This window comes from Camelus ferus, chromosome 3 (genome assembly GCF_009834535.1).
Source record: "Camelus ferus isolate YT-003-E chromosome 3, BCGSAC_Cfer_1.0, whole genome shotgun sequence".
Taxonomy (NCBI): Eukaryota; Metazoa; Chordata; class Mammalia; order Artiodactyla; family Camelidae; genus Camelus; species Camelus ferus.
In genome coordinates this window covers 52,387,166-52,411,723 of record NC_045698.1, presented here as the reverse complement: position 1 = coordinate 52,411,723, position 24,558 = coordinate 52,387,166, and the positions used below count along the sequence as shown (strand labels likewise).

General features: G+C 40.4%; 1 protein-coding gene and 1 long non-coding RNA gene across 2 annotated transcripts in view; both read left to right on the top strand.

Annotated features, from left to right (window-relative positions):
* The window catches only part of ARSB (arylsulfatase B), a 143,950-nt gene that overhangs the window by 69,537 nt on the left and 49,855 nt on the right, over positions 1 to 24,558 (top strand). The window contains exon 6 of the mRNA XM_032474844.1: positions 12,748 to 12,818. Coding sequence (XP_032330735.1) covers positions 12,748 to 12,818 — 71 coding nt within the window. The remainder of the gene's footprint in view (positions 1 to 12,747; positions 12,819 to 24,558) is intronic.
* Positions 9,500 to 11,836, top strand: LOC116661932. Its single transcript, XR_004317886.1, has 3 exons — positions 9,500 to 9,509; positions 11,120 to 11,123; positions 11,649 to 11,836. It is a non-coding gene; the product is annotated as an uncharacterized LOC116661932 (long non-coding RNA).

The window sequence follows — 24,558 nt, the reverse complement described above, 5'->3', positions numbered from 1 at the left end:
TCAGCTTATTGCCAACTTTCACTGTGAAGACTTCAAGTTTGACTTACAGGAGCAGGAGAAAGTTTTGAGTGATTTTGTTATGACAACATACATGTCAGGCTTGACCTCCAATCAGTTTTGAGTGTTTTGTTTTGGTGGCAAAGTGTTGCAAACCCTAGCTTATGAAAGCACACAATAGCAAGTGGAATCAAAGCTCTGTGGCATACTTTGGCCAAATGAGAGTAGGCCTGAGTTGAGAAACAGCTGAATTTATTGCGAATAATTTCCTCTGTCCACAAATTCACTGAGGTTATTAATATCTTTGGCAAAGCCCAAGTCATTGGTGTTCGTCCATATCACCACACTTTGGACTATAAATCCACCTTTCAATCTTAAGATTGTCTTGATCAGAAGTCACCTTTAGGAGTTGGGTGCATATTTGCTTCTGCCTGCAGAGAAATTGCAAAAAGTTTGGTCACTCTTAACTCCAGATGGCACAAGGCCTTCCCTCAGTGTCAGAGAACACTGAACTCATAGTGGCCCATCCCAAATAGAGTAGGAGCTCTGCCTTCTTCAGTGGCGGACATAATGTTGACTACAGGGCTGAAACCAGAATATGATCAATAATAGAGTCCAGGTATGTGAAACCACGAGAGAGTAGGCTTTCCTTTTCTATATGAAAGAAAGTAAAATTTCTGCCCAAAGTCTAATCAAGCATTTCTAGACTTTCATCTGGAAATCCAGCAAATTCCTGTTTATTAAGTGAAGAAGTGCTCTCATCTGCTCCCATTTCTTGATCAAAGATCCTGAAAACAATAATTAAGCCCCCACTCCACCCCCCACCCCCAGCCCCGAGGAAGTCGATGCTTCTCCTGGCATTGGGCAACTGTCCATTCGGTACCAGGGGCCCATCTGGCGCCCACGCCTGCTGATACAGACTTTTAAGCAACCAGTCCCACTGACGTCGGGAGCTTCTCCAAAGCAGTAAAAACAAAGGGACAGCCAAATGTCAGAGACACTTGATCTGTGCCCAAAATTCTGGAACTTTTTTCCAGTAAGATATTTACTTGGAAATACCATTTTCAAAATGATGGTAGTTTTGAAAATTTCAAAAGGGACTGATGAAATAGGAATGCCAATAATAGCAGTAACAGAGCTCTCAGCTGTGCTGAGAGCGTCCAAAGATTTGCTAGTTGCATGGTTCTCACTTCCTCTTAGACCTGCTTCAAAATACTAAAATTTTAGAAGAAACAGCTATTCAGGAGTGGGTGATGTTCTTTGCCATAGGACTTCCTTGACTGCTTCAGTTTTAACTCTGTTCCCAGGACACAGAGCATGTTTGTCAGTTCTAGGGGATGTGGCTTCTCCAGGTTCTTTCCAATTCTGTGTGGTATTTCTGCTTTTCAACTTGATAAGCAGCCTATAGGTTATTTCAAAATATTTCAAAGGATTCATACTTCATAATTTTTTAAAGTTATTTTGTATTTCTTAAACTTATGTAAACAAAAGCAGAACCCCTGATCATAATGGTAGGACTGTTTTTCCCTTCTAATCAATGGAGAGCTCTTCTAGATGTTATAACATGACAGTGGTGACAATCAAATATTACCTGATGATGTAAAATATGTTAAAAAACAGTAAGTTTTTATGAAACTGTAAAGACTTTCCCCACCTATGGATTCAGTTTCAAGAGAAAAGTTAAAGGAAGGATGTGTCACTTTTCACCCCATTTTCACAATTAGCTTGAAGCCCAATGAAGTATAATACTTAATTGGCCAAAGGTTAAGAAACTCTGAACTAAAATGATGCTTTATTTCAAATATTACCATGACAACCCAGGCTGATTTTTGAGTAATTACTATTGAATATAATTTCATTATTAGTATTGTTGAATATTCCCTTTTCACTGATTGGTAGTACCACTTTATGTTTTAAGTTCTTACTAGTGTTATGATCTGTCTTGGTGCCGTCTGTTTTAGCTGTTCTCGTGGTAGCACCTCACTGGTGTAATCTAATCTGTTGTAAATATACCTTTTAGAGTATATTTAAATATCTGCTGGATACAGCTATCCACCTCCCCATTATATTTCTTTTACAAAAGCTTCTTGACAAGTCCCACTTTTGAAATTTTTCAGTCGAACTCTGGAATTATTTTGTTAAATTAAAGGAAAAGCTTCTTGTGGATGAGATTAAACATGAAAACTAATTTGGGAAGAATGGAGGTACACAGTCTTTTCACCTGGAGGCTTAAAGTTGCCTCCTGCTTCCTTATGCTCTTTCTTGTTTTTTAATTATTTTTTCTCTTTATATTTCATTTTGGATAGATTCTGTTGCTTTGACTTCAAGTTTATTATCCTAATCTTCCATTTCTTCCATCCAGTATATTTTTCTTTTTTTAATCTTTTTTTAAAATTTATTTTTAATTGTGTTAAAATACACATAAAATTTACTATCTTAACCATTTTAAAGTGTACAGTTCAGCGTGTCAAGTGTTTTTACATTGTTGTGTAGCTAATCTCTAGAAACTTTTTTATCTTGCAAAACTGGAACTCTCTAGTCATTGAACAATTCTCCACTTCCGCTCCCTCCAGCCCCTGGCAACCAGCCTTCTACTGTCTGTCCCTACAAATTTGACTCCTGTAAATACCTCACCTAAGTGAAAGCCTACAGTACTTGTCTTTTTGTGACTGGCTTCTTTCATTTAGCATAGTGTCCTCAAGGTTCATTCATGTAGCATATGTCAGAATTTCCTTCCTTTTTTAAGGTTGATTAATATTCCATGTAAGTATATACTACATTTTGTTTGTCCACCCATCCATTGTTGGACACTTGTGTTGTTTCCACCTTTTGGCTCTTGTGAGTCATGTTGCTGTGAACGTAGGTGTACAATATCTCTTCGAGACTCTGCTTTCTTATATACCCAGAAGTGGGATTGCTGCATCATATGGTAATTCTGTTTTTAATTTTTTGAAGAACTGCTGCAGTTTTCCACAGTGGCTGCACCAACTTACATTCCCAGCAGCGGTGTAGGAGGGTTCCCTATTCTCCACACCCTCTCCAGCATTTATTATTTGTAGACTTTTTGATGTTAGCCATTCTGATCAGTGTGAGGTGTTAAACTCATTGTGGTTTCAATTTGCATTTCTCTAATAATTAGCAATGCTGAACATCTTTTCATGTGCCTATTGGCCATTAGTATGTCTTCAGTGGAGAAATGTTTAAGTCTTCTGCCCATTTTTTGATTGGGTTGTTTGATTTTTTTTGTTGTTGTTGTTATTGAGTTGTGTGAGCTGTTTGTATATTTTGGGTATTAACCCCTCCTTGGTTGAATTGTTTGCATTAAACATAAATAATAATTTGACAAAGAATTGTTGTCAAATCTTTTCTCCTTAAGATTCTATAGACATTTCTTTGTTGTCTTCTGGCAAGTACCCTTACAGCAAAACATCCCAGGTTTAAACATAAAGAAAGTTGAGATGACGATCTTGGTATCTGACAAGGTAGAATTTGTGTTAAATTTACTGCCAAGTATAATGGTGAAAATGGTGCAAATAGTGATTTTTTTCTTTGACCTATGTGTTTAGAAGTGTGTTGTTTAATTTATAAATGTTTCAGGTTTTCTCTAGTTAGATTATTGATTTCTAGTTTAATTCTGTTGTTGCCAGAGGACATATTTTTTATCATTTCAATCCTTCTAAATTTGAGACTCGGCACTACTTTCTTAGTGTCTGTGCCATGTGGACTTGAAACGAATGTGTATTTTGTAGTTTTGGGGTGTAGTATTAGGTTTTTCTTTGTGATCCGATCAGAAAATATTTTATTTTAGTAGATGAGTTTATATGTTACTGTAACTATCATTTTTATTCTTAGCTTTGTGGTATTGTTCCATTATATTTATTTTTTGTCTTTGAACTTTTGTTAGTTTTTTAATATTTAGAACACTGTATAGTTTATTCTAGTGTCACCATTATACTAATATCTTTACGTAATTCTCTTAGTCCCTTTTTAGGTTGTGCTATTTGGTTTGTCAGCTTTAAACACCATCTTCGACTCCCACTTATTACCCATAAGAAAATCAATGGCTTATTCAGCTTTACCCTTTCCCTTCCAGTTTTATTTTTTGTGGTATTACTTCTGCTTTGTCAGAGCCTATAACGTATAATGCTTTTCTTCTGTCCTTATCCACGATTTTGTTTTTGCCTTAGATCTACAATAATATTTTCTGTGCTAACCACTTGTCCATTTCTTAAGTGTTCTCAATTATCTCTTTGTTGGAGGAATTCATTCTTTAATAGATTTCTCAGGATTCTTTGAATCTTTGCCTGTGTATTAAAACCTTTCCTACAGCCTTGATAATAGCAAAGCAGTTCAACTGACAGAAGATCTTTGTCTTATACTTTTCTTTCCTTGAGTTTCTTGAAAATGTCATCCCGCTCTTTACTTGTTTTATATGTTGCTGTTGATAAGTTTAATGTCACCTTGATATTATTTCATGTGCAAGTGACTTGGCCTTTTTGCCTGGAGATCCAGAAGGTTTTTTGTATTATCACTGCTAGTATTATTTAAAGTCTAAGACTCTTGCTAGATATGTCTTAAAGCTGAACAAACTGGTCAGTTTTTCCAGATACACAGTGGGGCTCTTTTGGCCTCTACATTCAAGTCTTTTATTTCAGTTTTTTTGAGTTATCATTTTAAATTTATATTCTATTGTTTTGTGTTTCTTTTTCAGGGATTCCAATTATAAATATTATTGAATCTTGTTTATATATCTTTTGTTTTTATCAGTTTCTTTCTGAGCCTTTTTACTTCTTTTTTTTCCTCCTTATTTTGAATTCATCTTCTCCCTTTTCAGTTTTACCCATTATATGTTTTCATGTACTTTCAATTATATAACAATATCCCTTTGTCTCTGAGATTTTGTTTTTCCTTTCAGTTTCTTCCCTTAGTTCAGTGTCTAAGCTCATAAATGTTTGATTCATGGCATTTTCTTAAATAACAACAGTTGCTGATTTAATTATATTTAATTTGTATTGAAATATTTTCTTCTGCTTTGCGGCTTTCTTTTTTCCATAGTGGGAGAATATTTTCATTTGCCAAAATTTTGAATTCTCATTTGCTATTTTCTTAACTTCTATGGTAACTTTGTTTCGATGCTGAACCCTTTCTGTTGTCCGTGTTTATGTATATTAGCCCTTTCCTGGACCTGCAATGGCAGGTGATCTGTGGGGCTGGGATTTGGATAGTTATTTGTAGTTCAAGAGCCTGCTTCTTCTGTGGCTGCAGGGAAGTGCAGTTTCTCTAGTCTCACACTTTAGACCGTGGAGCCTAAAGTTCACGCGGCCCCTTTCTTTCTGGTCTGCCTCCTTAGGATCCTATGGTAGATACTGTGTTGTTCAGTAGGACCCTGATCTTTTGCCTCTTCCTCCTGTCCCTTACCATCCACCTGCTAGAAGACACCTGTTCTTCAACTCCCTTTCTCAGGATTGGCACCAATTTGTATGACATTTTTGTGACACCAGTTGACTGCCGCTCAGATCCTGCACACCTTCCAAGCCGCTTCCTCGTGACTGCCCGGTAGCCAGTCAGCCGATCCACTAGGTACCAGGCCTTTGGTCACTCGGGGTGGGGCCTTCTCTTTCCGGGGTTTGTTTTATCAGACACTATCTGAGTCCCTTCCCCTGTCATACCCCACACCCTCCTTTGCATGATCCCAGCCTACCTCTTCCCTAGAGGGAGCCCTGGTACTGACCGTTCGGGTCTTAGATGGTTATTTCCTCACATCCATCCAGAGTTTAAATATATTCTGTCTCCTGCTTGTGTTTTAAGCTTGGGTGTTGGGTGATTTTACTTTCTTTCCTTTTCAAAAATTTTTTTAAAGGAGAACGTGTGGAAAGATTCAAATGTAGATGGCCACCATTATTCTGTGGAAATCTAGAAATTCACTTGTTCTTAGGCTCTTGCTCCAGCGTAAGGAAAACAGCCCTAGAAACTGGAGATGAAGCATTGTGATGGTTTATGAGATGAGGTTGATAGGGAACCCAACTGGTAGCCCTGCATTCAAAACTGCATATAGTCCTTGCAGTCCAGTGAATGTATATATCTCTGTATCTATTTATCTATCTCTCTATATATATTTTTTTAAGTTAAAACAAAATATTTAAGGAATGGTGTGTTCTTTTTTGATTCCCTCCTTTACCCTTTTTGACAAAAGAGCTTCTACCCTATGTCCACAGTTATGTAGTGTTCTGAGGGTCGTTTCAGATATTTTCTGTCTGGCTGCATCACATTCTAGAATGCAGCCTATCTGCCTTGTTTCTTCCTATTCCTTCCAAGTTGGCCTGGTGTTTGTGGCTGGCAGTGAGGGAGGGAAGGCGTGATGGGCCGGCTCTGAAGACACCTAATGGGAGATCCCTGCCCATTTTTTATTTCATGCCGCCCCTCAGTTCTATAGCTGGAGGTAGACAAAGTGAATCCATCTTTTTATATTTTCTTTGGGGTCAGGTTTTGATTCTTACGGTAGAATCCAAGAATATGCCGTTAATCTCTTCAGCATTGGCATTAGTGAAAATCCCCTCAGGACTTTGGCATCTGGTCTTCTCTTTAGTTTCCAACACTGTTGCCAGTTTTCATCTTTTTGTAATTCTTCTTGGGGATTATAATGGAAGTTGGAAAAAAGGCGTATTGGGTTCTGCTGGTTTGCCCTGATACTAACCCAGACAGTCTACCAATTATTTTTCAGTGATGAATGGGAAAAGAGTATAATAAGGATGTGATTCAGTTATTCTTAATAATACTACATATTGCTTAAGTAGCCTACTTAAAAAAATAAATGATTCCTTAATAAAAATGTGCATGAAAAATTTCTCTCCTCATATATGACTCTGTGTCGAATGAATTTAAGTTATGTATTTCCTCAGCAAATTTAGCTACAATTTTATATCCGTGCCTAAACTTCTTTCATGATAATGTTTGCATGTTAAAATGGCTTTTTAAAGGAACATGAAATTTCTGCAAACACAATATCACCCTCACCCATATAACAAAGAAAATAAGTCCTGCGAGGAACTTCAATAGTATAATGCTTGAGAATGTGAACCCTGTGGTTAGAACCGGTTCAGATCCCGTGTCCTGTCCCTTTGTTATTTGTGTGATCTTGGGCAAGTTACTGAACATCTCTAAGTATCAGCTTCCTCATGTGTGAAATGTTGCATCAGTGGTGCCTACCACAGGCACTTATGTGAGGATGTAGTGACAGAATATGTGGAAAACACTTAGCACGGTGCCTGGACATGGTAACAACTCAGCAGCCTGAGGTGAAGGTGATGAGGATGATGATGACACTTACAAAAGGTTAACAGGATGGATGTTACTCTGTGAGTGTTTCTTGAATTTTTTAATCAGTCACTTTTTGTTTTCCAAAATTTGGTCTCAGAAAATATGCCATGGGTATTTCTATTTCTAAAAATTTGATACTGCTTTCTAGGGTGTCTCTTTTTTTTTTTTTTTATAACAGATGGTCAGCAGCTAGTGGTGAAAGAAGTGTGGAATATAATAGCCCTTCATTTATTTATGGAAAATGTTTTACTGCCCCACCCTGAGACTAGTTGGAAAATGAAAGTCAAAAACTGGAAACTCTATTTATAAATGGACAGTGCTGTGATCTCAGTGTCTGAAACTGTAGACTTTTAGAAAATATTTATAGCAGATTGGAAACTAGTTACCAATCAGTGTATCCTTACTCCCTCCCCTTTTTAAACTAATCCAGAAAACATGAAATTTGGGTAAATTAAAATTGAACACTGAAGTGTAATCAGAGACAATTAACTATATACCATTTTGTACATCTTTAAGAGAAGAGGATTGCAAAAAATGATTAACTCTTTTGTTAACAGAGGCATTTGAAGTTAATAGAGATATTTGTTAATGGAGCCTTAAAAATAAGCTTGATGAATGGAAACATTCAGAAAGATACTGAGGCCATGTCTACATTTGACTGAGGAGACAGTTTAGCATAGTGGTTAGGAGTGGGGAATTCAGTAGTTTGCCTGAGTCTAACCCCAAGTCTGTCACCTTCTCAACCACGTGATCTTCTAAGTAAGTCACTTAACTGCCCTGTGCCAAGGTTGTATCTACATCATAATGTCCAAGATTAAATGAGATGGTACATGCAAAGCATTTGAAATGGTATATGGCGCAGAATAAATGCTATGTAGATTCCAGCTACTATCATTCAAACTAGTCTGGCCAAAACAAACAACTCCCCTGCTGCCCACAATTAATTCCAGCTTGGTTGTTATGAATGTGCATGAAACATGCCCATTTCACTGGTTTAAAGGTAGGTCTCTGCATTAAGTGGCCAGTGTGAACATGTTACAGTTCTTTTTCTTTGCGTAATTCTTTGTCCTTACTGCCATGACCATTAGTGCGTGCTGGGGTGGGCAGTGAGCACTGTGCAGAAGGAAGGGCCTCTGAACACTCCGCTAGGTGCCTGCCTTAAAGAAGCTGATTAGAGGGCTCTGCTTTGTTCCTTTCAGCCTGGAGCCCAAACATGTGCCCTAATAAAAACACCCATTTTCTTGCCATAATAAAACCAAGGCATTTCATGGACTTGCGTGCTTATTGAAAAGTCCTTTTCCATGAACATCATCGGTCATTATTCAGAGATTTAAGTTTTACAAATGCAATCAACAGTCTAATAGAGATGATATCACTTATACAGCTAAACTATACCACATGCTTAATCCAAAAAATGGGAAATCCTAGATAACAGATTGCAGTCTATGTTTTTTATATGCAGTTCATGAGTGGACTGTGATTTAGCTATATTTGACACTGATACTTTTCTAATAAGAGACCCTCCCATGGAAGAGGATATCATAATATGTCTTAGAAATTAACGTTATAGCTACACCAGTGTATTTCATAAGGGGAACTCTTACCAGCAAGAGGAATGGATAGAAATACTCATGTTCCATCATATCTACATATTATTCTTGTATCTGTATCTAAGTTTTTAAGCTACTGGCTTATTCAGCACTTATTCCATCCCAAGCACTTTACATGTGTTTCCTCATATAATTTGCAAAACAATCCTGTACGTAGGTACTTTTATCCACCTCCTGCTAGTGAGAAGAACAAGGCTCCAGTTTATATAACCTTGTGGAGTTTAGATGCAAACCCTGAAAGGCCACGCTCTTAAAGACAGCGCAGGGCTGCCCACGAGAGAGTGAGGCCCTCAGAATTGGTGGAAGGAAGACCATAAACTATTGAAGTAATTGACATTGTCCAATTCCTAGTGCTTCGGTTGTATGGAAATGAAACTTTGGGAAAGTATGATGTACAAAAGAATCGTGAAATACCACAGTAATTGAAGCATTACCTATAAATACATAGATACATGTAGAAGGTAAAAGTTAACACGTGTTATAACATAGCAATGATCAATCTTGTAAACATTTTATGAGTTTGATGAGGCCATTATTTATTCAATTGGATTGTAATGATCATACAGTGATATTGCTGAAAACTGTGTTATAAGTATTCAAAATACTTTTTTTTCCCCTCCAGCTCACTTTGGTATACACAACTTTAAGGAAGAAATTGTATCATATGCTAAAAATTTGTGTTTAAGATACTTCTATCCCTAACTGGGGCATATAAAGGGACTGATTGTAGGAAGTTATCGCTAGATTTCTTAAGGTATATTCTGAGAAACTAAGACTTCCTTTCAAGGGGAAGCCATTATCATTATATCTGGGCTCATTACATCAACACCCTGAAAGCTAGACATCCATCTTTTGCTCTACAGAAAAAAATCAAGAATGTAGAACATATACTCAAATGTGGTAACATCATACAGCAAGGCTTGAGATTAGTGGTTTTCCTCTTAAGCTGCGTGTTAGGATCAGCTGCATTTTTTTAAAGGATGCCAAGATAGTTCAACTGGGCAAGAATGATTTTTTCAATAAACATTAGTGGGATAACTAGATATTCACAGGCAAAAGAAAGAAATGGGATCCCTACCTTACAGAATACACAAAGATTAACTTAAAGTGGATCATAGACATAAATATAAGAGCTAAAACTGTAACAATCTTAGAAGAAAAATTAGGAGTAAATCTCTATGCCTGGATTAGCCAGTGGTTTCTTAGATAAAATACCAAAAGCAATGAAAGAAAAAATAGTTAAGTTGTACTACGTGAAAATTTTTAACTTTTGTTCTGCAAATGATACCATCAAAAAAACAAAAAACAACCCGCAGAATTGGAGAAAATATTAACAAATCGTGTATTTGATATGGAACTCACATCCAGAATATATTAAGAATTCTTGCAGCTCAATCATAAAAAGACAAATAGCTCAATTTAAAAATGAGCAAAGGATCTGACTAGACATTTCTCCAGAGAAACTATACAAATGGTCAATATGCACATGAAAAGGAAAATGTAAATCAAAACCACAATGAGGTATCACTTCATACCAACAAGGATGGCTGTAATCAAAAAGACAGACATTAATCAGTGTCATTAATGAGAGGATGTGGAGAAATTGGAATGCTCATGCATGGCTGGTAACAGTGTATAATGGTGCAGCTGCTTTGGAAAACAGATTAGCAGGTCCTTAACAGGTTCAATATAGAGTTACCATGTGATGTAGTGCATCCACTCCTAGGTATATACCCAAGAGAAATGAAAACAAATGTCCGTACAAAAACTTATGCATGAATAAACACAACAGCATTGTTCATAATAGTGGAAAAAGTGGAAACAACTCAAATGTCCATCAAATGATGAGTAGATAAAGAAAATATGTTCTCTCCATACAATGAAATGTTATTCAGCCATATAAAGGAAGAAAGTACCGATACATGCTACAATATGGATGTACCTTGAAAACATTATGAGTCATATGGTTTGTAAATTCGAAAGCTAATTTGAAAAAAAATCAACTTGGGTACTTTTATAAATCTTTTTGCCCCAGGCTGAACCCCAGATCAATGAGATCACTCTCTTACAGTGTAAGTCAAGCATTAGTATTTTTTAAAGCTCCCCAGGTGATTGCATCGTGTAGCCAAGATTGAGACTCGTGCTCTAGAATCAGCTCTAATCCAAATGAATTTCTAATTTAGGAAACTCCTAAGAAGAGTTCTGATCCCAAGTAAGAGGACTCCAGGAGATTTCTCCCAATTTTGCTAATCAAAGTGTGGTCCTCAGACCAGGAACAACAACATATCACCTGGGAACCTGTTAAAAATGTAGATTCCTGGGCTCCCCCAACCTCTGGCTCTAATATATGAGACTTCATAGTTTAACAAGTTCCCCAAGTGATCTGAAGTTTGAGAAGCACTGCCTCAGATCAGTGGTTTGCAGTCTTGTCTGCTGGAATGTTGGGATCATCTGGGAGTTCAAAAAAACCCATACTGATGCCTGGGTTCCACCTCCAGTGATCCTGCTCTGTAAATCTGAGATCTGAGTTTTCTCCTTGTTATACTTTTAAATGTTTTTGTGGGAACATAAAATTTTCACAAGTTATGTACTGCTTTAAAATATCTTAACATTAGAAAGAGAATTCAAGGGAACAATTCCATTTACCATCTCATCAAAAAGAATAAAACATGTGGGAATAAACCTACCTAAGGAGGCAAAAGACTTGTTCTTTGAAAGTACAAGATGCTGATGAAAAAAACGGAAGATGACACTAACAGATGGAAAGCGATACTGTGTTCTTGGAGTGGAAGAATAAATATTGTTAAAATGACCATACTACCCAAGGCAACCTACAGATTCAATGCAATCCCTATCAAATTACCAATGGCATTTTTCACAGAACTAGAACAAAAAAATTTTAAATTTGTGTAGAAACACAAAATACTCTGAATAGTCAAAACAATCTTGAGAAAGAAGAACAGAGCTAGAGGAATCACGCTCCCTGACTTCAGACTATGCTACCAAACTACAGTGATCCCAGCAAAAATGATAGCAGTTATGTCTAATAACTTCTTCCATAAGACTGAGTCTGTAGTAGCAAGGTGACCCGGGTGTTTCATGCACATCCCGCATACATCTCATGGTGTTTATGCTCCCCATTTTTAAAGAACACCCACAGCCCAGTTTTTGGCCGATAACTTACTATGTGCCTTTCTCATCTGTAATGTGAGGGCATTGGACTAAGTGAGCTCCAGGTTTCTTTTCAACACTAACATAGGTTGTGGTTGTATTTGTACGTGCACTTTGTAAAAAATCTAATAAGATAGAACTACTTAACATGTGTTTGTATTACATATTAAGTTTCACCTAGTAAATTTAGATATGGAAGGCATTCATTTTTCTCATCCAGGCTAATATTTAAAAGGCATGTTGCATCTGTGATATTGGCGCTGGCGTCTTATCAGACGCTCTTTCTTCGTTTCCCTGTGAGGGTTCTGTGTAAAGTCTATGCTGGATGACTTGAGTTCTCATTTCACTGCTGTAATGAATGGTCCTGTTCAAATGTAGCCACGTTATTTATTGTGAAGGGCCACAGGACTCAATTTTTAAAAAACTGACACTGGAGTTGTTATGTGGATGTTCAGTCGTGATGATAATGTAGACAAGTGATGACTACTTAAAAGATGCACCAGCCACAGATTTCAGAGACCTCTGAATTCCTGACAAAGTTGTTAACTGGCTCACTTGTCATTTCCTGTAAGTACAAGGAAAGGAGGTATTAAAATCATTCATACTCATTTGAGAAAGGAAATTAACATTTCCTAAATTTTTTTTTTCCTAGTGAAGGAAGCCCATCCCCCAGAATGGAGCTGCTGCATAATATCGACCCAAACTTTGTAGACATTTCGCCGTGTGAGTACCTTGTATATTGCTACTAAATTAAATCTCTCTGGCTCACAAAGACAATTGTATTATCTAGGGTGTCTCTAGCCTAACGTTCTCTTTTTCCACGTGAGTTTGCTATACAGGCAGACGGTTCTCCATGGTGCCTGTTGTACCAGTCTCGCTGTGGCTTTGGTGCCACAGAGTGAATGCCACTTATTAGCTCTGTGACCTTATAAGCATTTCCCTCTCCGTGCCTCCGCTTTCCCATCTATAAAAGGAGAACCCATGGGATCTCAGAGGCTCCTTCTTACTGTAAATGTCGTGTTGTTATTGCCCTGTCCCTACCTGAGAGTGTCAGAGCCTCCTTCCAGAAAACTCAAGGTCAGATAAGCAAGCGCATCATCTGATCAGGCTGGCCAGGTGCTGCCCAGACCTGCTGGGTCTCATAAACCCATGACTTCCCTGGCAATCCCAAAACTTAGCTAGATTCTGCCTCCTGCCTAAATTAACCCCTAGGGAACCCTGTTACTTCCTGCAGGAAAAGAGACTATTTGGTGCTGTCATATCCCACAGGTTGTAATAGTCCTGTGTGAATACCACACGGGGGCCCTAATGCCCCTACATCGTGACTTAGGCCCTGAAAATTCTTACCTAGGCCCTTTGCCCACGTTCCATCCTAATGCTTAATCATGAGATGCATTCTGTCTTCAGAAAATAATTCCTCACACTCCCTCCTTTCACTTGGGTGCTCACAGCCCCTTCTTTCCAGACATGCTGCTACCCCGTGGTTGATGGTCTTCTTATTCTTTTGTCCTCTCCAATCTGTGCTTATGGCCTTATGATTTCCCCACCCAGAGAAGGAGCCCACAGTAATCCTGAATGTGTCATCGGGCATTCGAGGCCCAGCTCACCCTGCCAGCCTCACTCCAGGCCCTCCCTACCATCTTCTTGCCCTACTAGACACTTGTCATTCCCAAGCATGCAGATCATCATACTTATGTCTTAAATATGCTTTTCCCGATGCCTGAAACACCTTTCCCGGCCTCGCCACAATTTTCCTTATCCCTTAAAACCCAGTCCAAGTGCCCTATCTCTGTGAGTGCTTTCCAGAAGCCTCAGAAGAAGCTCTTTTTCCTTCTTCTGTGCACCCTTCATATGTATCTCTGTAGAGCATTCACAACATACAAGAGAATTTGGTGAATTTGCTGAGAGCCTCTGGAAGTCAGAGTCTGTGTCGGATTTATCTTCACATCCTCCTAAGTTAACACAAACACCCAGCACTTGGTCAGTGCTCAGTAATGACTACTTATGACTGAATGGACAATTGGAGGAGAGCTGGGATGGAATAAAGACCAGAGAGGATCATTAGACTTGGAAAGGAAAGTGCCCTGAGATAGGTAGGAATGGCCATAGGATGGAGAATTTTCTATTTCTACTGGAGTAAAATATGTCAGTGAGAGAGGCAAAGGGTAGTCATATGTACCCGTATGGCAGCCGCTAGCCCTGTGTGACTCTTGAGCACTTGAGATGTGGCTAATTGTGGGTTGAGCTGTGCTGTAAGTGTAAAATGCACATCAGATTTTGAAAACTTAGAATGAAAAATATAATACAGATTTATTACTTGTGGAAATGGCAATACTTTGGATATATTGAGCTAAAATATTCTGATATTAATTTCATCAATTTCTTTTTCCTTTTTTAATGTGCTTAATAGAAAATTCAAAATTGCACGTGTAATTTGCATTGCATTTCTATTGGTCTAGAAGAATTGTTCTAGAAGTGCCAGGAAATGATTTGATCAGCTGTGTAAGAGGATCACAGACCTACAGTTAGTTACTGTGGAGCCACGCCAGTGGTTTAAACTTCTCTCTGCCCCAGCACACCTAGGGCGGTGACACATCCCAGTCAGTAACTGGCTCGCTAGAGCAGCGGTTCTTAACCAGGGGTCAGTCGTATCAGAATCCCTCAGAGTGGCCAGAAGGGAATAGAGGGGAGGCAGGAATGGTTTTTAAAACTTCTGAGTAATTCAGTGCACTGCAGAGCTCAGTACAGCAACCAGGGAAGTGCTGAATATGCTGCCCGCATTACAATGATTGTAAGCTGTCCTCACCCACTAAGTTTCATCTACAAATGAAAAGCCATGTGCCCCTTCACTCACTAAGCTGTATTTGGTCTTGGCATCAGAATGGGAGCTGGAGAACTACATTCCCGTGTGACCTGGTGGCCGAAGTGCTGCTTGCCACAGGGTTCCTGGTATAACCTGCTAGGATTTTTGCCAGTCTTCCCTAAAGTGCCTCCAGCAAAGTGCCAGCACAGGTGAAAATTTTCTCCAGTGTGAGAACTAGGGCATGGAAATCAGAATAGACCACCGTCCTAGTCTTGTCGCTCATAGATTGTACGGTCTTTTGTTTTCTTGGACTCAGTTTCCCACCAGTTAACTGATGGACTTACTGAGACCCTTTGCTGCTGTCGGGGTGCTTTCCGGCCGCCTGCTGCTCTTTCTCCCCTTCTTGAAGCCATTCCAGGCCTTCCTGTTGGCCTTCCCTGCCAGCTTGGGAACTCTTGCTCTGACTCCTGTGTGTAACGAGGGATGTTGTCAGGGCCCCGGCATTGACATAGCACCACATCCACTGTTGGTCCACAAAACAGGACATTCTCTACTGTCTGCCTGCGGGCAGCGACGTGCCACACCCCCCTCCTCACACGTGGGCATCACTGTGGTGTGCCTTTTCTGCCCAGTTTTTATATCCATTTCAATCCACTGTGTGGCAGAATTAGAAAAGAGGGGAGCTACTTGTGGGATTCAGCTCCTTTATAGGTTGCTGACACAAGCCCATTTCCTTTTCTGTGCAATTAATTGGTGGGGGGAAATTAAATCCAGCTATAAGAAAATACACGTTTATAGGACACCAAGTCTGCAAGTCATGTTCACAGAATCTGTTTTATGAATATGCTCTAAAGGCTTTTGTGGAATAAAATCAGAAGAGTCAATCCAGGGCATAAATTAGGACTGGCAATGGAGTTAGTGTTACCACAGACACATTTCTTTGGTTTCTAACTCCAGCACTTCCTAGACAATTTGTACTTACTTACGGGAGAAGAGAGTAGGATCCCCCTCCCCCTTCCCAAAGGCCACTTCTTCGCTCCCTCGTCTATGAAGTGAGGACTGGATTACGTGATCTCTAAGGCCCCTTCCAACTTCCGCATTCTGTGGGGCTTTGTATGTTCGGACCTCAAAGGAGCAAAGCTACTTACTCAGTTTCTCCCCTTTTCACTCTGCTGGGAAATGTGCACGTATAGCCAAAGGCATGGGTGTAAATAGATGAATACAAGTGAAAATGTTAGAAACGTTTAAGTGCTAGAGTAATGTGAATTATTATATGATTTTGTTATTACCACATCCTGCCCACCTTTCTGATCCTTGTTCTAAAATATCACTGCATCAATCCACTTTGCCATCTGCTCCCTCTCCTTTAGTGGGTCTTGTTGGCAGTGGTGGAATAGTGTCTCCTCCTCTTATGACTCGTAGGAATTTCCCCAGGGAAGCCCTACTTTCTAAGTAGTACCATATCCCCTCAAAAGCTGGCCTCTTAGGTTTTAGCATCTGCACCACCTCCCTCTTATTCTAAGATATACGGCACCCACAGAGCCCTTCCTACTGGTGGAGTTAGGGTTTTTTTTCATGGCTACATACCCTTGGTAGTATGTAATAGTAAAATTATTCCCAAAAGACTGATGTACACACACACACACACACACACACACACACACACCCCAGAGGTTATAGGATCTCCCACAGATCAGGAGATTCTGCAATAAAGCATAAAGAGGTCCAAAGAACCATAGATCATACCCATTAGAATGGCTTCAGGGAGGAAGGAAGGAAAATAACAACTATTGATGAGGTTGTGAAGAAATTGGAACCCTTGTGCACTGCTGATAGCAATGTAAAATGGTGCAGCCTCCGTAGAAAACAGTATGGCAGGTCCTCAAAAAATTAAAAATAGAATTATCATGTGATCCAGCAATTTCATACCTGGATGTATACCCAAAGGAACTGAAAGCAGGGACATGAACTGCAATATTCACAATAGCCAAATGGTGCAAGCAACCCAAGTGTTCATTGACAGAGGAGTGGATGAACAAAATGTGGTACATACACACAGTGCAATGTTATTCAGCCTTAAAAAGAAAGGAGGTTCTGACACATGCTGCAACAGGGATAAACCTGGAGGGCAGTATGGGAAATGAAATGAGCCAGTCACCAAAAATGACAAATACTGTGTGATTCCACTTATATGCGGTACCTCGAGTAGTCAAAATCATGGAGACAGAAAGTAGAATGGTGGGTTCCAGGGGTACGGTGGAGAGGGGAGTGGAGGTATCACTCTTTAATGTGTCCAGAGTTTCAGTCTTACAAGATGAGAAGAGTTCTGGAGACGGATGGTGGCGACGGTGCCCAGCAGTGTGAGTGCACTTGCTGCCACTGAGCTGCACACTTAAAAATGGTTAGCAGATACTAGCTGCTGTATGTAACAGAGATAAACAGCAAGCTTCTCCTGTATATCACAGGGAACTATATTCATTATCTTGTAGTAACCTATAATGAAAAAGAAAATGAAAAGGAATTTATGCATATGTATGACTGAAACATTATGCTATACACCAGAAACTGACACAACCTTGTAAAACGACTATCCTTCAATAAAAAAATAATAGTAATAAAATGCATACCACCTAAGAAAAATGGTTAAGATAGTAAATTTTATGTCTATTTTACCACAGTTAAAAAAAATTAAAAATAAATAAAATGTAAAGCCAAAGAAAAAGCATAGAAACTCCATGAAGACAGGGTCTCTATCTTTTTCATTCTCTGCCCTCTTCCCAGCGTGTTGCACAAAGCCCACCATCTTACTAAGTTCTCAGTAAGTGTTTGTTAATGAGTGATGAATAGATCAACAGGTTAAAGTCTTTGTTTTATTGTCTCTTAGCCTTTCTTGAAGCTAAAAGTGCCTCCAGATGGCAATTCACACTCTCCTCTTATCCCTGAACCTGTGGCCCACATTTTGTGCCTAAAAAATATGAGTCACAAGCTACTTTTTATTTTAATTAACATGATCACATACAAATGTTTGAAACTCTGTGCCCAACATATAAATGCCCACCCCACCCTTCCCCTAATTGAAAATATCAGCCAAGAGATGATGTGGCCTTGGCCACTCACTCCTTTGTTCCCCACCCCACCCCACCCCTCCAACCTTGACAGACACATATGTGTTTATGAAGCCCCCACCTCTGGTCTCGGCTCGACCTGACTTCCCCTCTGAGTCTAGGGCCCTGCTTCTTCTTGGTGTCTTCTCTGTGCTCTGTTCCCATTCCTGCCTCTCTGGAAACTTCCCTTTTCTTCGTTACATTGGGCACTGGTCCTCTCAGTAGCCCAAATCTGGCTCAGCTTTTATCTCAATACCCTGCCCTCACCCACCATGGCTGGTGTCACACGTGTGGCTGTAATTGCTTTCCTGTGTTCTTTGAGGAAACCTGTTATTCAACCTTACAGGCTCTGCTCTGAGGTGACCTTGGATGGACATGTTTTGGTCTCTGTTCAGTTAGTACCTTTTTCTCTTCCCTCCTTCCTTTCTAAGAATAGTTCCTAAGAATTATTTATCTCTGTGCCCCCTACCATAACATATTTCTTTCTAGCAGGCTGACCTACACAGTGTCTTTCTCCAGCAATCCCGGATGGGCTGTGGAGGGAACCTGTGGGAGAGCCTGAGGGAGCAGGATAGTACCGTTTAAGCTGATTTATAGGAAAGCCTGGAAACATCCAAAGTGGTGGGGAGCAGCTGTGACCCCAGGTTAGGCTCCGAGGTCCTGCAGGTATGAGTTCAGCTCTGCCTGGTTCTGAGGCTCTCCAGCCCCAGACTCCGTGGCTCCCCTCAGTTCTAGTCTGCCTGCCTCAAACCAGGAGGAGAAATGATTTCAAAGGCATGAGATTGCCTTAGAGAAAAAGCATTAGGTTGCCACAGGCCCCAGCCTTGACCTGGGCTGCTCTGAGGTTAAGACACTGCTCCGTCTGCAGCCGCAACTCACCTTGGAAGCCAGACGTGGAATCGTTAGAATTCTCACGTCCAATCCCACTGTGTAACGTGTACGTGGGTACCTGACACACAGGCACACGTAAGAAGCACTCAGATTCTGCTGGTGGAAGCTTGATTGTAGATGAAGGGCCCTGACAGATGGTAGCATTTTCCACACCAAAGGCCAAGTCTTCAAAGTGATTCTCTGCAGCTTTGTTACCATTTCATTTAAAGGGCCTCTTCTCTTTAAAGGTTATAATGAGATGCTATTTCTGCTCATGATTACAGGCTGCAAGAACGGCCTTCGCCCCCTCTCCTCTCCCATGCACGCATTCTCTCTGGTAACATTGCCAACTCCGTGCCCGAGGTCCAAGAGTCATCCAGGTTTGCATGCTTGGAGCTGCTCTCTGTTTCCCCTTTAGAGCAAATTCAAATCCGTTTCCTGACACTAGCTTGCCATTTCCAAGGGGATTATTGAGTGGATGCCGACGGCCCTCGATGTGCTCGGTAGGGTTGTAGGTGCTGGAGGTCATTTAGGCTGTGGGTTTGGTTAGAAGGGGACACAGGCACAGCCTCCCACGTCCCTGCTTGACAGCTGTCAGTGGTTCCCAATGGCCCGCGGCCACACGCAGCCTCCTTAGCCTGCATCCTACACCCTCTGTCATTCCGCTGAGTCAAGCCCTCAGCACCGCTGCAATGCCTCCGCTGTCTTCCTTGGCTTCTCTGACCCTTCTTGAGGGCCCAGTTCACATCCCTGCTACTCATGAAGCCCTTCCTGGTCCCTCCAAATTTGAGCCCCTTGAATCTCTCCGGAGCATCCTGGGACACTGAGCTCTTGCTTCTTCATACTGCAGTTATTTAGATTCGTGTGTTTCCCCATCCAGAGCTGAAAGCTCCAAGGAGGGCAAGGTTTCATCTGCACAGCTCTCTTGATGCCCCCTGAATAGGAGATTTCTACAAACGGAAAGACTGCGTGCTAACAAATGAGTCGTTTAAGATGGTTATCATCCATTCATTTAATTGGAATAAATCTACAAGAACAATAGGATCATACATCATTTTCAAAGCACTTTCATTTCTTTCTGGGCATATTTGAGAAGTGGCAACGCAGAGCCACTTTCTATCCTTCAACCTGAAATGAGTTATCGAGCAGAATGAAAAAAAGTTAGGTGGGGCGCATGAGGCCCACCAGCTCTTAATGAGGTCGCCCATCACTGTGTGGAATACTAGCAGCTAGAAGGCACCTTGGCAGTCGGTTCATCCACTCGCTTTGTAATCCAGATGGAGAAACTGAGGCACAGGGTCACACACAACTGATAAATCACAGCCCTGGAACTCAGGGCTCTCCAGGTCCGGGCCTCACATGGAAGTCATGAGCTACTGACTTCAGGGGTCTCTGTGCTTTCTGTTCTGCACTGGTTCTGTGGGAAAAGTACAGTCATCTCCCTCAAATAACAGCATGCTGATGGAGGATTTCACATTTCCAAGAGGCTGGGAAAACAGATCTAGTCATGACACTAACCTTGCGCATGTGAGCTGACTCTGCAGATGACGGCAGCTCCTCTTTGTAAACCTAGTTGTGGAAACCCTGTCGGTGCCTTGTAGTACTTACACCTGAGATTGGTGGTGGGACGAGGGAGCAGGGTGTGGGAATAGGGCCGCCTAACTGAATGTGCCGAATTCTGGGATATCAGAAAGGCCCGGGTTTGAATTCCAGCTTTGACTTACTTCCTTTGAGCCAGCAGATGAGTTCTTTGAGTTATCTGTTTCATCAGCTATAAACTGGGAACAGTTGCAGTGTCTCCTGCAGCTATGTCCAAACAATAGTCAACGTCATGTCCTGGCTGCTGGGATTGGAGGTGCAGTGACTGCACTTTTTATGTTCTGTACTGCTGCAGTTTTAATTTTTAGTAGTGAGCACATATTACTTCCATAATTTGGAATAAAGCCATAATGATTTATTTTTAAAACCCAGATTAGAGGGTTCTGGTGAGATGGTAACATCTGGAAAGCTGCTGGGTTCTTAGTAAGTGGAAGTGGGGGCCGCACCAGAGTTCTTGGTCCCCACGCCTGCCTGTCCTGGGTCAGGGAAGCTGGCATGTGACAGCATTTCTCCTCAGCTGTTAGCCCCGATACCCTGAGTTGAGATTCTTTCTCTTTATCAAGTGTAGAAGCTCATTTTACAGCTTGGCACAAAGTCAGCAGAATTTTGCGTCTTCTTTCGCTGCCAGTATTTGTCTTTAGCGGCTCGTCGAATATTTTTTGGTGTGGGTTGGTACATGGCCTCGATCACAGAGTCTAAATACAGGTAACTTTTCTCCTTTTTTAATTTCCAAAGGCTTTTCTTCTGCCTCCTTCCCTTCAGGGAGCACTAAAGTGTGTTTGGAAACGTGGCCCTTTGGACGCCGGAGGCAGTCCCACAAGCCTCGTTTCCCATCCACCCCACTTCACACAATGCATCTCAAGTAACATACATCAAGCCTTCGCTGTTAACACTTGGTGCTGGCGCGCTGGCTTTCATCCTGAGAAAATAAATAAACCAAACCAAACCCACAGCACTTTAAAAACACTAATTAATCCTCACCACAGGCCTAGACTACACAGAAACGGCAAATCCCACTGCCCCAGTTTTATGTTTGGAGAAACCAGGGTAAGCACCTTTTTGAAGGCTTCTAGCGGCCAGATAAAAGCAATTGACTTGAGGGGCTTGGGCTGGGCCCGCCTCTGGGAGAAGGGCATCCGGCCATGTGGTTACTTGCCCAGAACCCCATTTACACGTCAGCTTTTCTTTTTTTCCCCAGGGTTACGAAGATGCCAAATCCTCTCATTTCCAACTGGCCTCTAATTTATTTGCTTACTTTTCTTTAATTCTGGTAGAGCCTAGAAATTGTAGCAATGGCTTCCAAGAGTACCCTGGTGATTCTAGCTTATTTAAGTGTCTGTGCTAATTTTGATACTCGACACCAAAACAGACTGCGCTCCAAATAGTCGCTTTCAGATTCAGCAGCTGTGAGGCCTCTTTGTACCCAAGATAGGGGGATGTCCAGACTCTCCTTTCTCCCCAGTCCAGACCAGACATCTTCCTACCTCAACTCCCCAGTCTTAGCATCTGTGTGGATGAAGATATATACCATTCTTGAAATTGTCAAACATAAAATTCTGGAAAAACATAAAACCTTACTAAATTGTTTGGGACCAATGGAATAAAAGTGTAGTATCCAATGGAATTAAAGTGTAGTAAGTCCACTTTCTAAATATTTACTAATCAGGTCAGATTTTTTAGAGGCTTTTAAGGTGCTTACATGTAAAGCTGAAATGAAAGTTTTAAAAACATTTCTGAGAAGTGAGCTGTAGAAAGCCAAGCACATAGTCTGCCTCAAGTAACCCATAATCTAAGATGTTAGTGATCAGGCATTTATAGAATGAAGCCTGTTACCTCTGGCAGCAAATACCTAGGGAATGAATATATGGCTCCTACTTCTGAAGAGCCTTTTGAATCGGAGGAAAAATACATGCCCAGGAAATGATATTAACACAGTTATAAAGTAGCAACAAATGATAAGCAATATCCATCGAGTACATAGGCACTGAGGAGAAATAAATACTGAGAGGCATTTGGGGGTGATTAGGATAGACTTCCTCAAAAAGTACAGTTTTAAATTTGCGACTTCAACAACCTTGGCTTTATCTTTCTTGAATGAATGAAATTAATATTTAACATTGTACTAATTTTCAATTGGTGCTAGACCAAACTATTATAAACTTAGTGACTTAAAACAACGGAAATTTATCTTCTGTAGGTTAAAAGTCTGATGTGGGTCCCACTGGGCAAAAATCCAGGAGGGCAGCGTTCCTTTCTGGAGGCTCTAGGGGGGGAATCCATTTCCTTGCCCTTTCCAGCTTCGAGAGGCTGCCCACCTTGCTGGGCACGTGGCCTCCTTCCTCCGTCTTGGAAGCCAGCAATGGAGGGGAGCCTTCTCATAGTGCATCACTACGACCTTGGTTCCACCATCACATCCCTCCTCTGACCTCTTCCATCGCTCTTCCACTTTTTAAGGACTCTTGTGATTTCATTAGTCCCCACTTGATAATCCAGGATAATCTCCCCCTTTTAAGGTCAGTTGATAAGCAATCTTAACCCCATCTGCAGCATGAATTCCCCTTTGCAACCTAACCTCATGTATTCACGGGTCCTAGTCCCTTGTTCACAGGTGACATCTTTGGGGAGCCATTCTTCTGCCTACCACAGACAACTTCTCTGTTGCACTAGACTTTATGAAAAATACAAAGTGTAACTTATAACGTAGTTGGAGAAAAGAACAAAAACATACAAAAAGTTAAAAGAAAATCAAATAACAGTTGAAGGCAATAGTGGTAGAGCTATTACAGGTTGTTCTTGATTGATTGCCAGATCATTGCCCTCGAGTCTGAGAGCGGCTTTGAGCAGGAAGGAGGGCTGAACCACACAGGCTGGTTCACAAAGGGAAGGGAGCCTTGCTTTGTCCTTGGAAGTAAGAGTTCCTGAGACGGAAAAGGCAATCCCGGGATATAGATGTGTATGAGTAAAAGGGCATGTGGGTAAATCTGTTCCTGGGATAAAGGGAAGGTGGGAAAGAGGAGACAGGAAAGATAAATTCGGATAGTTTGTCAGACAAAGGAGATTAGGCTTGATCCTGCTCACAGTGGGAAGCTCCCTGTTTTGTACGGGTAATACATGGGAGGGTTTTGTGTAGAAATTTTGAAAAATACAGAAAAGCTCCGAGATAAAGATAAAAATCACTTAGTTCTACCATCCTGCCACCTAGAAGTAAGCATTGTTAATATTTGGCGTGCTTTTCTGTTCTCTCTCTCTCTCTCTCCTGACCCTCTACTCATTGACTGACATAAAATATGCACACATTCTTACAGAAGGCAGATCATCTGATATATTATTTCATTACCTAATTTTTTAGCATAACTAAGTGTAGCAATATTTTATTTTTAACGTTTTTGTGTAACAATTTTCTTAATGGCTGCACAACATGGTATTCTATGGACTGCTCTAACATGTGGAAGTTCTTTACTTAACCATTGTCTCATCTTTGCATTTGTTAGGATATTTTCAATTTTTCATTAATATGAATAAAGCTGCAAGGACCATCTATTGTTTTGGAAGGATAATGTCTAAAAGCAAAATTCCTGGGTCAAAGGGCATAAATATTTTGAAGATTCTTTGACATATATGGCCCATTTGCTTCCCTGAAATGTTGTATGAGTTGATACGGTTCTGCCATCACTGTATGAGAATGCTTATTCCTCAGAATCTTGGCTATAGGGTATATTAGAGTTTTTTTAAAAATTTTCCAGTTTTGTAAATAAAATAATGGACATTTTCATTTGGATTTCTTTGATTACTGCTGAGCCTAGGTCAATTTTCATGTTAATTGGCTATTTAGAGGCCATAATGACTAGTACCTGTCTTTTTCTCATGTTAAGAAAAAAGGATTTTTCTTTATCAATTTTTAAGAACTTTTAATATATTAAAATATTTGTTCTTTGCTATTGCATAGCAAATATTTTTCTTTTAATTTTATTTACAATATCTTTTAAATTTAAAAATTAAAATTTTTTACTTTGTAGAATTCTTCCACTGTTTATATATTTCTTAAAATTCTTCCTGAGTTCAAATATTCACTTATATTTTTTTCCAA